This window comes from Lissotriton helveticus, chromosome 5_1 (assembly GCF_964261635.1).
Source record: "Lissotriton helveticus chromosome 5_1, aLisHel1.1, whole genome shotgun sequence".
Lineage (NCBI taxonomy): Eukaryota > Metazoa > Chordata > Amphibia > Caudata > Salamandridae > Lissotriton > Lissotriton helveticus.
This window is the reverse complement of record NC_136065.1, coordinates 371,961,421-371,977,629: the sequence shown is the minus strand read 5'-3', so window position 1 is coordinate 371,977,629 and position 16,209 is coordinate 371,961,421. Positions and strand designations below refer to the sequence as shown.

General features: G+C 40.4%; 1 protein-coding gene across 1 annotated transcript in view; it reads right to left on the bottom strand.

Annotated features, from left to right (window-relative positions):
* The window catches only part of ALDH4A1 (aldehyde dehydrogenase 4 family member A1), a 184,929-nt gene that overhangs the window by 95,440 nt on the left and 73,280 nt on the right, over positions 1-16,209 (bottom strand). The window contains exon 7 of the mRNA XM_078642520.1: positions 7,477-7,551. Within this exon, the coding sequence (XP_078498646.1) occupies positions 7,477-7,551 (75 nt within the window). The remainder of the gene's footprint in view (positions 1-7,476; positions 7,552-16,209) is intronic.

Here is a 16,209-nt window from a genome sequence, read left to right as displayed (position 1 = left end):
TGTCCTTTCAGCTAGACATGATAAATTGGCATGCAATCACAATAAGTAGATGAACAAATTTCCCAACCATAACATTAGTGCGCCAAATATGAGAGGAACCTCCGTAACCATGTGTATTCTATCAAACAGTATTATAATTGAACAGACATCAATATTCTTATCCCAAACTTATAACCAAAATAAACAAACCTTCGGACAGTCACAGAACATATGCAATAAGTCACTGTTATCATTATCACGAGACCAGCAATTATTATTAGCCGACAAGTTAAACTTAAAAAGAAAACTAAGGCTTAAGAAAAACTATTATAAAAAAAAACAATATTTGTGTAGTACAATCTGAGCGAGATGTGTGTGTATATATATATATATATATATATATATATATATATATATATATATATATATATATATGAAGCTCTCACGTCAGTGGAAAAATTAAAAGAATAAGATGTACCGTGATGGTTGGGACTCAAAATTAGGAGTGAGGAAAGGGGTTGTAAAACTGTAAAACAATAGCTTTTAGGTGCTTATACTTAGAAGTGTAAAATGAGGGTAAATTAAACTTATCTTGAACTGTAACAATGCCCAAACGCATTCAATATTTCCTGAAAAGTAATCTAATATTTATTTATTTTAAAGATTTGATTATACCAGAAAGGAGAAAGTTTAAGCCTGTCAAAATCTGAAAGAGAACATGAGAGAATGGGCTTAGCTAAGAACACAATATAAATGATAATAGGTGAAGAGAAAGATTTAGGAGGTTGTGAGTGGTAATACATAGCCCTACTCGAAAAAGGTGTTATTAAGGAGTGTTTGATTCTCTAACATATAGTAGGGGTTAAAAGACAATCAGCCAATGAAGAGGTCTAGATCTGTTTATGGGTAAAAGCAGAATAATACTTTGTAAAATTGGAAAGATTGACCCTCCTCGAGACTTTAGGTTATTGACGCGTATGTAACAATATATTTGCTTTTCTTTTGTACTACTAAAACTTTGTCAAAAGACAATTTTTTTTTAAATTGCAGATGTTTCACGGGATGCATGGATAAATAAAATGTAATAATCTGTAACGTCATAATTTTATTGGTACCTAATCTACCACCCAGGATAAAAAATAAAAAATAAAGATGATTATTTCTCAGATACAATTTGTATTTTTTGTTTGACTGCATCTAAATTAATAGAGATTGTTTCCCTTATGGAATTAGAGTACAAAATAACTAGACAAGGCTACCCCAAAGAGTAGCTTGTTAGCTACTGGTAGCTCTCCAGCCACCTTTAAGTAACTTGCTTGTTTGTAGCTCAGCCTGCTAAATTAGAACCTTTTGCTTAGCTAAATTTATATATGCATACCAAAATTGAAAAATGCGTATGCCAGATGCAAACTTGTGTATTTTCAGAACTCATAAGCTGATGTTAGGAAGAAAAATGGTTGAATTCCCAAAATATATTTGTAGCTGGCATTGGATTAATATATCATGTGATGTGTCGAATTTAAGGCTTTGTGTCTGGTCTTCCGGGCTCTTCATGATCTGGGTCCGACTTCCTTACGAGAGATGTTTTCTTGGTACACTCCCTCTAGAACCCTTCGGTCTGCCTCAGCCTATCTAGTGGCAGTCCCTAAAATCCGGAGGATACGGATGGGGGGGGTCGCTCCTTTGGATACGCAGCATCTAGGCTGTGGAATACGCTTCCACTTTCTCTACGGAGTACGGGAGATCTCTCCACCTTTAAAAAGGGACTGAAAACTTATCTTTTCCCAAGAACAATATAGATGGCTCAAATGTAATGTTTCTCGTGTTCAGGTTATGAAAGATCATAGCGCCAGGATACCCGCTGGGTGACAGTCGCGCTTTACAAGTAAGCCTTACATTACATTACATTACATGTTGGGTAGACTTATTTCTAATATTACCTTGGAGCTAGGGGCATTGCAGCTATGGCTGCTATGTACTTTGAATGTAAAGGCATTCCAAATTTCAAACTTTGCTTTTTTTTTTAAAACTCTATTGCGGGCAACCCTGCCTGATGCACTGAGGTATCACTACTGGCAACGTTGCATAAGGTGAACACTAATTTAATCTTGTCTGATGTGATCACCATTACATCTCTAATAAGATTAGTAGTTTGAGATGACTTTAATTGAAAATAAATATATTTTACTGCAGAAAAGGTCGAAGACCACTGATCTAAACATTTGATATTTTTTAGTATTCCAAGTAAAGGCAGAATCTTTAAACATCAATTTAAGACAGTGTTTGGGCTCAAATCACACAATGAAGGTTTCAGTCTTTGGTTGCAAGCAATAACGAATTAAAAAAAAAACAGATGTAAACTCAACATTCTTAGAGTGACTGTGGGCGTGCAACATAACATGTGCAGACAGAACAGGAAAAACGAAGATTATAACTTTGTTATAGAACGTAGCTAAATAAGTAAGCTCTGGCAAAGCCTGTAGCCTGACTTGCACTTTAAGCCAGAGTATAACATTAAAAAAAGGCCTGCTGAAGTAAAAAAGAACAAAACAAAAAGCTATTGTTTAAAAAATGCATTGAATCCATGAGATTAAGCATTTATTTTTTTAAATAACACCTCACTCGTTGTGAAAGTAGAATAATGCACCAAGCAGCAAATAACATGTGTGGAAAAAGAATAGTCTACTCGGTGGACCGGCATACCAATCAATTAATGTATGTTTGAAAGAATTATTAGAAATAGGTAATGCGGACAGCTGCGCTGTCGAGCCAGACCTAAAATAATTTTCATATGTTCTGCATTTTGCCTTGCTTGTTTTGAACGTAACACTATGTTTTAGATATAAAAGAAAAAATAAATAGGAAAAACACATTTGTGGATCATAGAATACGTGATTGTGGAAGACAGGCAGGGGAACTTATTTTCAAAAAGTACAAGAGCGTCTTTGAAACATAATAAATTGCAGTTTTACTTCGTAAAAAAAAGTCTTTTAATGGATCAGTTGTTACTTTTGCACGTCACTGCGTCAATTATCCAGGGGTTTGTAGGTTCAAAGTGCCTGAGTAAATCTGCAAGGCCTTTAGTGCCCTACAGAGGGCGCTGGCCTTTATCTCAAAACTAGAAAAGTTACTTGCTAAAAGTGACTTATTAAAAAAATACTTAAACACCCAGGGGGCGAAGTATTAAACGAGCCACCGCACTACTCCCAAAATTGTTTAATGACTGCCTTAATATGGCTGCATCAGCATCTATGTAATTGTGCCACGAGGCTCTGCATGTGAAAAAGCTTCCCACGCTTCAAGGCAGTCCATAATCACAATGATGTTTGTGCTGTGGCTTCTATAAAGAATTACACTATATATTAGATATTGCGTGATTAAACGTTTTATGCAATAGAGTTATGCAAACAGAAACAATGAGTATGATTTTGATTAAAAGCTTATAGTGTACACAAACGAGACAGTTTCTACCCAAGTAAAGCTTATAAAGTGGGAAGGGATGTGGTCTTGTAGCTAAGCTACAGACTTTGGCACTTCAGGACTTGGTTTCACTCCTCTGATCTCCGCCTCCGCACTTGACCGAATATTGTATCATTCTGGAAAAATTCAACTACCCCTCCCCCCCGTATCTACAAAATTACATATGTGATGTGGTGTAATTCAAAGATGTAAACCCAAACCTGAGGTAGCACCCCAAACACCCCAAATCTGGTGCTCCATCACCCCCCTAAGTTTTTGCTTTGTAAATCCTAACACATACATAAAGGGGTAGGCCTGTAAACTGGACAACAAAGAGACAAATACTAATCCCAAGCAACTGTGCTGCTGGTGATTGCCTAAAGTAGATGAAGGCCCTTATTACCCTAGCCCTTAGGCTGGTGGTTTAGTAGTTATTTATCGTCTTGATAAAAAAAAAAGTTAAAAATCCTGTAGCATGCAGCAGAATTCCCATGTTCCCGTATTTACCAGACGTTCCCTCGCTACATTTCAGCAGGTTTAACAGCCAAAACTCAAGTAGGGAACACTGGAGAGATGTTCAAACATGCATTTTTTGGGTAAAACGTGCCATTCATAGGCGTGCTCAAGCCCTTTCAATACATTATGCTAACCACTGTGCCCAAGGCTATTTAAAACAATGTCAATATCAGAATATCATTTTGAACAGGCTTTTATAGCACTCCTCCGACAATATCAGTACTGGGATTATTCACATTTCAATAGAAAGCTACATTATTACACCTTAATATTATTCAAGAATTCAGAGGGTAGGAGGCAAGGTAGGTGATATCAGGTAGGCTTTCAAATCTCATCCAAAAAACCAAAAGAGACGGTTGGGCATTTTGTCAACACGATGACCATTCCAGAAAGTAACTGCAGCTGTGAGAAATTGATTTTGTGCCTTAGCAGTTCTGAATCCAGGGCCCATTACAGCGTTTGCTGTCGCTAGAACAGCAATTAGCAAAATCACAGACTTTGCAAAGTTGCAGTGTACTAAGGGCACACAGAGTCGGTAATAACTCTTAAATGCCCTTTGCGACTGACTGCTAATCTGATGGAAATGGCTGTATTAAATAGCGCCCCATCCTCTTTCCAAATCACTGTGCTTTTTTATCAATGGTGTGCGAGTGAAACTGTGGTCACAAACCAATGGTGATAGACTGACCTGTCAAGCAAATGGCTCCATTCTTGAAGAGTAATGGGTCTGTGCCAGATTCCACTCTGAGAATGCTATCTGCCTGCATGGGAGAGGGCAGTCCAGTGACCTTTTACTCAATTACTGAATGCTGAATTTTATTTGTGAAAGAAACCCCTTGTATCTAATATATCTTGCTCAACATTTCTTCATTCAGGAGGCCTTTCAATCTATTTCTTTATATCAGCCCTTTCATTAGTTAATGGTTAATTTTTCATATCAATATTCATGTTTCATTATTTATACTTTGATTTATATAAACTGTGTGTGAAGCTCGATGCCTTGTGACTAATTGTACTGATTACTATGAATGGTTTGTACAGCCCCATTAACCTTTGGGAAGAAAATGTTCTACACAGAGCAACAGTGCTTCCATAACAGTTGCTACTCTGAAAATGAGAGGGTTTTTAATTAGAATGTCTTATAAGTTTAAAGGGAAGCCCTGAAATAAGGTCATCCAATAAGAAAATCTAAACATGAGCTGTTGTGGTCTTTGATGCAGGACAGTGTGAGGTCAAGAAAGCCGGCTGCGTTGTCGGACGCATTCCATGTTGTCAAGAGTCAGTGTCAAAGAGTGGGGACTGTCAGTTTACACATGATGCGAGCATTTCAGTAGTGAAGAGTGCTATATTATTGCCAGTACAGTTAAGGAGTATAGAGACACAGTGGTAGTAAGCAAGCAATCTTTAGTTATCCATTTTATAGGCGTGCCATTTGGTGCAATGCCATTAATTCAGCCAAAAGCCTGGGAGTCGTCATTAGCAAGGATCTTTCTATGACGCCCCAGATCAGCGCAGTAGTGTCCTCCAGCCATTTTCAACTCAGGAAAATCCGTAAAATCTCTTGTCTACTCACTACCGAAGCTCTTACTTTGGCCTTGCTTGCGCTAGTCATTTCTAGGCTTGACTACGCAAATGCACTGTATGTAGGCATTCCTGACTACCAACTTAAGAGACTTCAGTTGATCCAAAATCAGGCTGCCCGCCTGATTTACCACCAACCTAGAGATCAACATGTTCGTCCTCTCCTAAAAAGTCTCCACTGGCTTCCAGTATCTGCTCGCTGTAAGTTTAAGTTAGGCTGCATTATTTCCAAATCTCTTGCAGGCCAAAGTCCTCTTTTTATTTCTTCTCTTCTCCATCCGTATGCTCCTCCTCGCAATCTCCGGTCTTCCCAGATGGCCCTGCTATCATTTCCTAGATTTAAGAGGAAAAAACACGGTGGCCTAAGGTTTTCCTTTCTAGCTCCATCTTTTTGGAATTCCCTTCCCTTTTCTCTCAGGCTGTCCTCTTCATATCCCGGGTTCAGATCCCTCCTTAAAACCCTCCTCTTCACTGAGTCTTATATTTAGTTTCTGCTCTCACGCTCTCTTCACTGCTCCCCCAGCATAAGCGCCAAGAAACCTAATGGTGTTAGTCGCGCTCAATAAATTTCTTTAACATAACATAACATAACATAACGTACTGTGCAGTAAGTAACCGTGTCTCCTCTTTTGTTCTGTACGACCCTGTACAGAGCTCCAGGGAACCATAGTTTGAACGTCCAAATTAATAGAACAAAATTCTAATTCAGCAAGAGTGCATGGCTAGGTTAGACTCGCAGCCATCTCCAAACTCAAAGCTGTCTTTCAAAGGACTCATTTTGCTGGCTGGCAATTCCACCAACTCGTCTAGCACCGAGAGGTCTGTTAGAACATTTGATTGCATGCAGCTTCCAGGTCAGATATGCTGGAAGGTGAGACTCTGATTATCACAAGGAAGAGCCAGGGAAGTCAAGCCCTCTTAAACAGAGCAGCGGTCTGTGGATAGACTGATAGTGTACACCATGGTCTACACCTCTGCTCTGCCATGCAACAGCTAAGACTACCAACTCAAAGATTATAATAAAAGAGTCTCTATTTGCCTAGGGCTTCATAAATCATTCAAAATAGAAAAGCCGCACATATCCTTAAATGAGTGGATACCTACAGGAAAGTATGCTTTAAAATCAAAGTAATGTTTCCATTCAAGAGGCTTGGTGTCTCTTTCAGGACACGTTGCTAAAAGTATAAACAGGTGATAGTGAATAGGAACAGTGTCCCCAAAACAACAAAGGAGGAAAAGGGTCAACTGTTTCTATTTGGATTCAGTCCAACAGTGTCTTTTAATTTGAAAATGGGGCAAAACGTCTATGAGCAATTACTCATTTTGAAACCAGTACAACAGATTAACATTGTGTAACTCACTGCTCTCCAGGAGTAAAGCACGAACAGTTGGATGTGTTTTCGCATCATCGCTGAATAGTGTAAACATGAGAAATATTTAGAGGGAAAGTCCATGGATATACTTTCTTCATAAAGAAAAGAACAAGGGTAACTTTCAATATGTACATCTATGTCCATTTTACTGTGCTGTGCTACTTGAAACACGCTAAGCCACCTGCGTACAAAAAGAAGTGTGGCAGCTAATTCAGCAGGATTCGACCAACTGTTGTCAGGCTGTTTGCAGATGTTCATGAATTTTCACTTACACCATCAAATCTGAGAGACCCTAACTGAGACCCTCAATTCTGAAGGTTCTGATCAGCATCCTCAGTTGTGACAGTCTTGGTAATTGCCCACAGGCGTAAGGGTTTCGGGGTCCTTCAGACGTAAGGGTGTCAGGGTCCTAAAAATGAAAGGGTCTCAATCGGGATACAACAGATTTGGAGGATTCGGTAAGAACCTGTAAGGACCTCAGTAAGTATCTCTTAGATGGTAACATCCTGATCAGAGTAAAGCATCCCCTTTTTTAATGTAAACTCCAAAATGTACAACTTGAACTTACCATCAAGGCTGGGGCTCCGGCAAGGTTACCCCCAATTGCAGTGAAGTTGAAAGGCGAAACTGCAGCCACAAACCCCTGTGAAATAGAATACAATGTAATGACTGACAACTCACATTTCAGCAATTCTCGTGGTAAAATTCAGGGTTAGTTATGGATGCTACTGTTGTGATTAGGAAAATGAAATGTGTTCAAAGTTCTACTTGTTTGAAAAAAATATGCGTGTGTGTCAGGTAATCTCGTTACTGTGGCTCTTATTCTGTCTGAACAAAAGAGCAGTCACTCCCAAAAGGAGTCATTTGACCATGGATCAGGCCTAAATAAGCTATCCTAGTAATTAATACTTACAAATTTAAATTGCATGCAGTCATAATTAGCTACCATACTGGTATTACAAAATTAGAAAATTTAAACAGGGGAGTCAATTTGAATATAAACCTCAAACAAATATATTTAAATTAAATATAAAAATAAGGAATCTGAAAAGATTTTCCCTTTAAACTTATAAAACCTCGGTCACAAATTGGGCTTGGTTGATCAGGTCCAAAAGGCTTTGTGATATTGTTTAATTGAGATTTTATGGCTATTTTATGTAATTTATTGTTGCCTTTTGTATTTCGTATTTTGATTCTTGTATAACTGTTTTCTATGAAATAAGGCTTTTTATGTATTTTAAAACTGTACTGTGTTGCTTTTAAAGATATATTCATATCGAAATAAAGCCTATTTGACTATTAATTGTTGCTTGATACTTTGTAACTTTTTACTAGTTTCCCTGCAACAGCAAGTGTGGCGCCCCTTTTGGAAAAAAAGGGCATTTTGAGCTGACCAGGCCCTGGGTCTCCAGATCACGCAGTGGATCAGCATCACGATAATAAACAAACTGACAACTGCAAGTTCCGCACCCAGCCACATGTGGATTGGGCACCTTCAGTAGTCTTTCCTGGTGCAAGCCGCAGTGATTGGCCAGGTTCGCTGAGGCAAGGTCGTGAAAGGCATGACGGACCCCGTGAGTGCCTGTGGAGCAGTCACCAAGGTGCAGGGGCAGCACAGATTGTTTTCACGACTCCACCACTCGCTGGGTCAGATGGCACCCCCCTCTCTCCAGAAAGATCCATCGCCATCACTCCACGTGGGAAAGTTCACTTTTGCCACCCAGATACCTTGAATTTAAATTAGCTCAACAGGTTTTCACGTACACAAATAATAAGGTAAGCTGGTACATGCATGGGAACTTAAGGCAGAAGTACTTCACAAGGGTATTTTTTATTTGCATTCTGGTACCTGCAGTGCTGGTGTTCGGTTTTAGGAGGTTGAAGCTTAACCAGTATTGTATCTCTTTTACTGTGGCATTCAGATGGATGATGCCTCTACGGGACTTTATATTGTAGTATAGTTGTGTGTCGCCAGCATATAGGTGGTACTTGACCCCTGCTTGTTTCAGAATAATTGTGAGGGATTCCATGAAGAGATTAAATAGAGCAGGAGAAAGGATTGATCCTTGAGGAACACCTTGTCGCAATATAACAGGTTTCAAGAGACAACTGTTGATTTTTTTTTGTTGATAACGATTATGTAGGTGGGTGAGAACCATTTCAATACTGTGCCGTTAATGTCAGAGCGACTCTTGAGGGTCTTGAGTAGGGCAGGAAGGTTCACAGTGTCTAAAGCAGCCTACAGTTCAAGTAGGATAAGGAAGCAAGAGGCCCCTTTTTCAAGAGATTTGTTAATGTAATCGGAGTTATTGAGTAGAGCCGTGTCAGTGCTACAGCCGCTCCGGAAGCCCGATTGGAAAGGGTTTAAAAGGTTGAATTTGTCAATATGCTGGTTGAGTTGAAGTAGGACACATTTCTCGATCGATTTGGCTATGAAGGGAAGGTTGGTGATCAGCCTGAAGTTATTGAAGTCGTTGGGATCAGAACCTGTTTTTTTAAGGATGAGTGCGACTTTTCCTAGTTGCAGGGACTCAGGGACTCTGCCAGATGAGAGAGAGGCATTAATGATTTTGTTCCAAAAAGGAAAGATTATATTGTTGAGGTTCTGTACTAAGGCGAAAGGGAATGGGTCCCTAATGTGGGATGTGGGATTCAAATTTGCAATTATTTGAAGACTTGGACATCTTCTTTCATCAGTTTGAAGTCAGTCCACTTATCATTATACTTTGGTTGGAGGGAAGAGTGCTGTTGTTGGTATTTCTTGGGTCCCCCCAGGTCCGTTGTTGACATATATGATGCAGTCTCCATGGAGCTTTGCATGTTGGTAGAGTCGTCGGGGTGGGTCTTGAGTCAGAGAGAAGCGAAAGTTTGATTTTAGCAATTCTGTCAGAGAAGAAGTTGGCTATTTCATCACAGCGTTCATTGGGGGCTGTTCTTTCATGTGGGGGGGGGGGTAAAGGTGGTTTGTTATTTGGTGATATCGAATAGAGCCCTTGGTCTGTTTTTCGCATGGTCAAGTTGGTTGCAAAAGAAAGTGGCTTTTCTTTGCAAAGATGTGTTTTTTGTAGGAGAGACGTTCAGATCTGAGGAGTGCGAGGTGTTCAAGTGAAGGGTTCTATCTCCATAGCCTTTCGATCAGTCTTAAGTGTCTACTCTCATTGTTATGGTCTGAGTTTAACCAGGATCTGGATTGTATTTTTCTAGAACTCTTTAATTTGATAGGAGCCACTTGGACCAGAACATCAGTTGTCACTGAGGGCGATGAGGTAAGCAACTGTCCCAGTATTTACACAAATAATGTAAATAGCTTGATTTTATTTCTTTTATAGCGCTACTCATTCCGATGCAGGGTGTCAGAATGCTTTACTTAACATACACATTATACATTGACAATAGATCATGTAAGTGTGTAAATCTATGTACAAGATGTATTACATGAGACAGTGAGACAAAGTGTAGGAGTCACATCTCCTTCATAACTCACTGTGCTACTTTAGAAGGATCACAAATAATGAACTGCAAGTAGCAAAATGATCTCTGTGTTAAAAGCAGTAGCCCACTTACCTATCTACATAAATTAAAAATCTTTCATCTGCATGTTACACTATGTGCTTTGCAGGAGACACACTACCCTTCTATACTACTTTGGTTCAAATCTGGGACTACCCAAAACACAGATCTCTCCAACACATGTGTAACCTCCAGACTTATTTTACCTTTATTATTATTCCCTGATATTTACTGGGCACCTCTGCAGCGGACGCCTCAACCCGATAAAATATTTTAAAATGCTGACTTTGCAATCAATTAAGCAGAACAGACCTACAGCCATGCTTCTCTATGTTGCCAATGTCTTTGTTTGAAGGGTTTAAAAAAAGAATTTACTAGTTGAGGCCCAGATTTTGTGTCAGGATTGCGCCACTTTTTTGGCACAACACCAACACAAAATCTAATTTGTTAAATCTCATAATGCACTTGAATGTACTCATGATATACCTGATAAACATGTGTGAGGTCTTAATGTCTGATGTCACTTCTGGTGATGTCAGTTTCAGTGAAGTAACTTTCTGTGATGCCATGTGCAATGTCACGCAATATGACGTCATGCACTATGATAGCCATGATGTCAGTTGCATACTGCCTAACTTGGTTAATCCCCCCACTTCTTTTTTTTTTTTTTTTAGGACTTGTGGCCTGCTTCTAGGCAAACTGAACAATGTCTATCATTCACCCCCAGTACAGAGATCTGGGTCCAAATACATTGTTTTTTTGCACACCATGCCATCCCAGTTTAGGCCGAGCCACATGTAAATCAGTCTTGACCCTGCTCCCTATGGGAACAGTCCAGCCCGAACTGCCAGGCTCTGGACTGGGAACAAGCATCCTAGGACCAGTTTCGGGGTATCACCCTTCATCAGCCAGGCTAACATGACTCCAGTGACACAGTGAGCCAGGGTCCCACGAGTAAAGGAGAGACAAAATGAGAGTAAAATGAAACAATCTGCTAACAAAAATAGTATTAAGTGATATTAGACCTGACCAATGAGGCAGTTGGGGGGCACAGAAGAGTGGATCAAATCAGACAAGAAGCAAGATGGATGTGCTGCCTGGCAGTCAATGCTGAGCTTGAAACTGCTGCAGTATTGACTGGTGATCTTGGGGTGGACTAGTGGATCAGTGATTGGAGTGCCATCCAGTTCAGCAACCTAGAGATAAAGGTCTAGTGTCTTACCCGATTCAGAAAAGGGTGACCACTGGAAGAGCAGTTATGTGCCCACTTGCCAGGAAGAAGAGAACCAGGTATAGGGGCGACAGTGTTGTTGACCACCTCAGAGCTTGAATCTAGCACAGAGAGAAACACAAGATGATCGAATCTCTCCAACCACCCAGTTTGCCACAGACAAACAGGAAAATGTGCTGAGACAGGTGTTGTGAGTTCTGCAGGAGACTACAGGTGTGGCACAATGATAATGTGTGGGTGCAAAACTGACAAATGTGACCCAAAATGACGTACGGCAGGCAACAGCTGCTCCCTATTTCCCATTTCAAAGAGTAAACAGTCAGGCACTCCCTACATCTCCGTTAAGGTCTGATGACATATCCTCCTCATCGTCCTATTCAGTTCAGAGGGCCATCTTCCTAGATGTATACACTCTGCTGTCATTGTAACATGGAGGGGGGTTAACTGAGGATAGAATCCTTATACTATACAGATAGTTGGCTGCAATGGGACAATACAGTAGCAAATTCAGCACTTGTCTGTTATTTACTAGGGAACACTTTCTACCTGGGGCAGTACTTCTTTGCTACAATCAAGTGCTGGCATAACTGCACTAGACACATTTTAGATTGCTTTGGAAAAGAGAAAGAACTTTTCTGGGGAAGGAAATGGAAAGGAGGGGAGAGGGCTGGTGCCTAGCAACAGATAATTTGAGAGCAACCAGAGAAAAGAAAGTATCATCAACAAAGGAGGACATCCGGGTTCTTTCCAAATTTAGAAACAAACTAGATATGTTGAAGCAAAACTTAAGTCATGTCACTTATTTATGGGTTAAGAAAAGTGAGACATCATCCATGGGGCCAGGCCACAAACAAGAATGACAAGCAACGAAAGTTTTCACACTGCAGAAGCAATCGCAATTCTCCGTTGACAAAAACAAATGATGGTTAAAATATATCTAGGTGGAAAAACCTGTGCATCACCCACTGTGGTAGAAAACGCAAATCTCAAAGAACACATTTAGGCGAGGTTAAAATTCCTCCTATGCATCAAGGATGACTAAAGTTTATTCTGAGAAGAACCCATGAAGTGTTCTCAATTTGGCAGATGAAGAAAGGTCCTACTTTGGAATCAAAGGAGAGATTTTGTTCACAGCAATAAAGAAGCCAGGAATCTACTTTAGAAGAGATACACTTAACACCTGTCAATTTCAGGCAACACTGCTGAATAGACGGTTTCAAGCAAGCTAGAGCTTTTCTCATCAAGAAGAAAATGCCTTATTTGTGGGAGTTTCACTTCAGCCATTCCTTATCAAGAGGTAACACCTACAAGTCTTGGAGGGGCTTCCAGCTGTTGTACAACAAGATCAAGACTAACATTTAAAAGCAGACATGGGAAACATACGTTGGACAAGGAAACAGAAAGTTGGATCACAACGACAATCTTTGATAGATGGAACTTATCATGACCTCTTGCTGTAACTACTTGGTGCCAATGAAACATGACTGTAATTCAAAACCTGCTGCTCACTTCAGGTGTTCCTGATGAAGCACTATTTTTGCCATGAAGGAGACCTGGGTGTACTTGGTCCTTTTTTACCTCCCCCATTGGTACATTCTACCTCTTGCCAGAGGTCTTACTCAAATTAAGATCAGAGCCTATTGTTATTGTAGTTTCCCAATGACGTTTACCTGGGGCATTCGTAGTCATGTTTCCTGATGGGGAATGAGGAAGGAGTTGGATGCCTGAGTGGAAGTGTGACTCAGAGGTCAGATTCCTCACATTTTATCTTGTTTTATTTTTCTACTTTCTTCCAATTGACGGTTTACTCTTGTTGGTCTGATTGTTAGCCTCACGTCTGCAGGGTACAGTGAAGCCTGCCAATAGCAATACCTGCATTTAAGGGCCGGGAACTTTTGTGAAACTGCAGTATTGTTAGTTAATTTTTCATAGGGGATTACTGGTACAGCCTGATGGAGGAGCCACAAAGCTAAGATGTAAAAGGTTTAGAACAAAGGGTTGGTGACTTTGTCGTAGATGACACCAGAATGAGTGATTAACCTTTGAGTCCACCGCGGTAGGTCCACACAGTGGTGAGAGCCATATTAGAATTACCAGGCCCACCAAGAGTTAAGGAGAAGTTAAACAGAAACTTACTTCAGGTGATGGAAGCAATAATTAAAATCCTTATCTTCAACACTCAAGGGCTGAACTCTTTGGCTAGGTGAAGACCTGCTGAAATAGCAACACAATCCAGAACTCTCAGGCAGCTCTGTTGAGGAACAGGACACTTACACCTACATTTAAAATAATCCTTTTTCAGTTTCATTCTACAGCTGAGTGATATAATAAGTCTGACACTTCTGCCATTTGTGATATCCTAGGCTTTACCGCACTATTCAATGGATTAATAAATATATGTGATACAAGCTGATCCAATCAACCCTTTGAGAAACGAAAGAACGCTTGGGTGGAAAAGGATTTGACAGCTCTGTTGGTATAATAGGAATTCCCAGTGATATGAAAGTAGTTTTGGTGTTGATTTAACTTGCAGGAAAAAGCAAGATAATGGTAGAAGCAATGCAAAACAAGCTAAATTTTAGCATTCCACACCCTGCTCACAGTTGTGTATAGATTGATGCATTTGCCATTTGCGCAAAAGTGCCCTGGGAGACCCTGGTACGCAGAATGTGTAACACAGACATTGTACCACAACCAGCACCTGTCAACCAAGAAATACCCAATACGGAGTAAAAGGCCATATAAATTATAAAAATACTAAAGGAGCACCAGCTCCTCAAGTTTTGTACCTACCATAGTCATGAAAACAACAAAATACTAGGAAATGGTATGGAATGTTGAGGTGCCTGCATGACTTGTATTTTCTCTTCGACATTCAAGACATTAATTCATTTCAAGACAGCTAAGTTTATCCCATATCACAACTGTCAGACACTCCCATTGCAGCGAAACGGTGACAAAATATAGTGTGATATGGGGATAATAATTCTCTTATTAGGATCCCTCTTAAAGTATTGCATGTATTTACTGAGGCAGCTAAACAACAAATGCCACATCAGGTAACTTCCTCTACAGAAATGCTTCCCAGAACTCTCTCTTTCAAGTCTATTTTAAGGGGCACTGGATGTCTTGTCTTAGTGCTTAATGTTCTATTTATTTTACCCGGTTACTTATTTTGTGATGTGTTTTTGAATGAGGGAGTTGTGTGATGACGTGTCCCATGTATAACAGCACAGCCACCTAATAATGAAGTTCTTAGAAAATTGACTTTTAAAACCATTTGCTTCTTAACCTTCAGAAAAGACTGGGAAGCCTTTGGTTTAGATGTGTATTTCTGAGCAATGACGGAATGAATTTGAGGACATATTTTCTCGTTTACTATGAGGTTTTTATATTAAGACACTTGATTCAGCGGACACTCCAGGATCTGGGTTCATTGTTTCAATACCCAATACAGGGAGGGATCCTAGGGTGCAAATTATGGGTAGATATCAATGCTTAATGTGAATTATATTTTTTTTACTAAAATATTTTTGCAAAGGACTGACTAAATAATTTCCAATCTTACCCGCTCTTATTAGGCAGAATTTTCACACAAAAATTGGAATGATATACTGGAGGTTCTAAGGCATAGATTCATCAAGATAAAATCCACTCGCAAAGGGGCAGATTCTCAGAATCTGCCCCTTTGCGACCAGTATTTTTGCATTTGGGATGCATTATCCCAAATGCAAAAATCGCAAATTAAGAAATCGCAAAATTGCGATTACTTGCATTTAAGGAATCTCAAATTGAGATTCCTTAAAAGCAATGCATTAAAGTTTAAAAAAATAGCAATTACGCTAATAGGGCTCGCAAATTACCATGAAGTTGGACTTCATGGTAATTTGCAAAAACTTTGAAAAATGCACTAAAGTGCATTTTTCGAAGTTTCATGTTGCGCACACACATGCCCTAAGGCATGGGTACTCATAAACTTTCTCTTGGGGGCCAAATTTACACTGTGGTTTGTGTCTGAGGGCCGCACCAGTGGGGGCGGGGGCAGAGGGGGCGGGGCTAGAGCAACAACAAAAAACTGACCATGAGGTTGATCACTGGTCCCTGCAGCGGACACCTTCGTCCACTTAGCCACCAGACCCGGCATACACACCTCTCTCTCTGTCTCTCTTTCTCTCTCGGTCTCCCTCTCTCGCTCTCTTTCTCTCTCTGTCTCCCTCCCTCCCTCTCCCTTTCTCACTCTCCCTTACTCTGTCCCCCTCCCTCTGTCTTCCTCCCCCTGCCTCCCTCCCTCCGTCTCCCTTTCCCTTGCTCACTCCCTCGCTCTGTCTCCCTTTCCCTCTCTCACTCCCTTTCCCTCCCTCCCCCTCTCTCACTCCCTCACTCTTGTCTCCCTTTCCCTCTCTCACTCGGTCGCTCCCTTTCCCTCCCTTCCTTTCCCTCCCTCCCTTTCCCTCCCGCCCTTTCCCTCCCTTACTCCCTCACTGTCACTCCCTTTCCTTCCCTCACCCTCCCTTTCACTCCCTCACCCTCCCTTTCCCTTTCCTCCCTTCCCTCTCACTC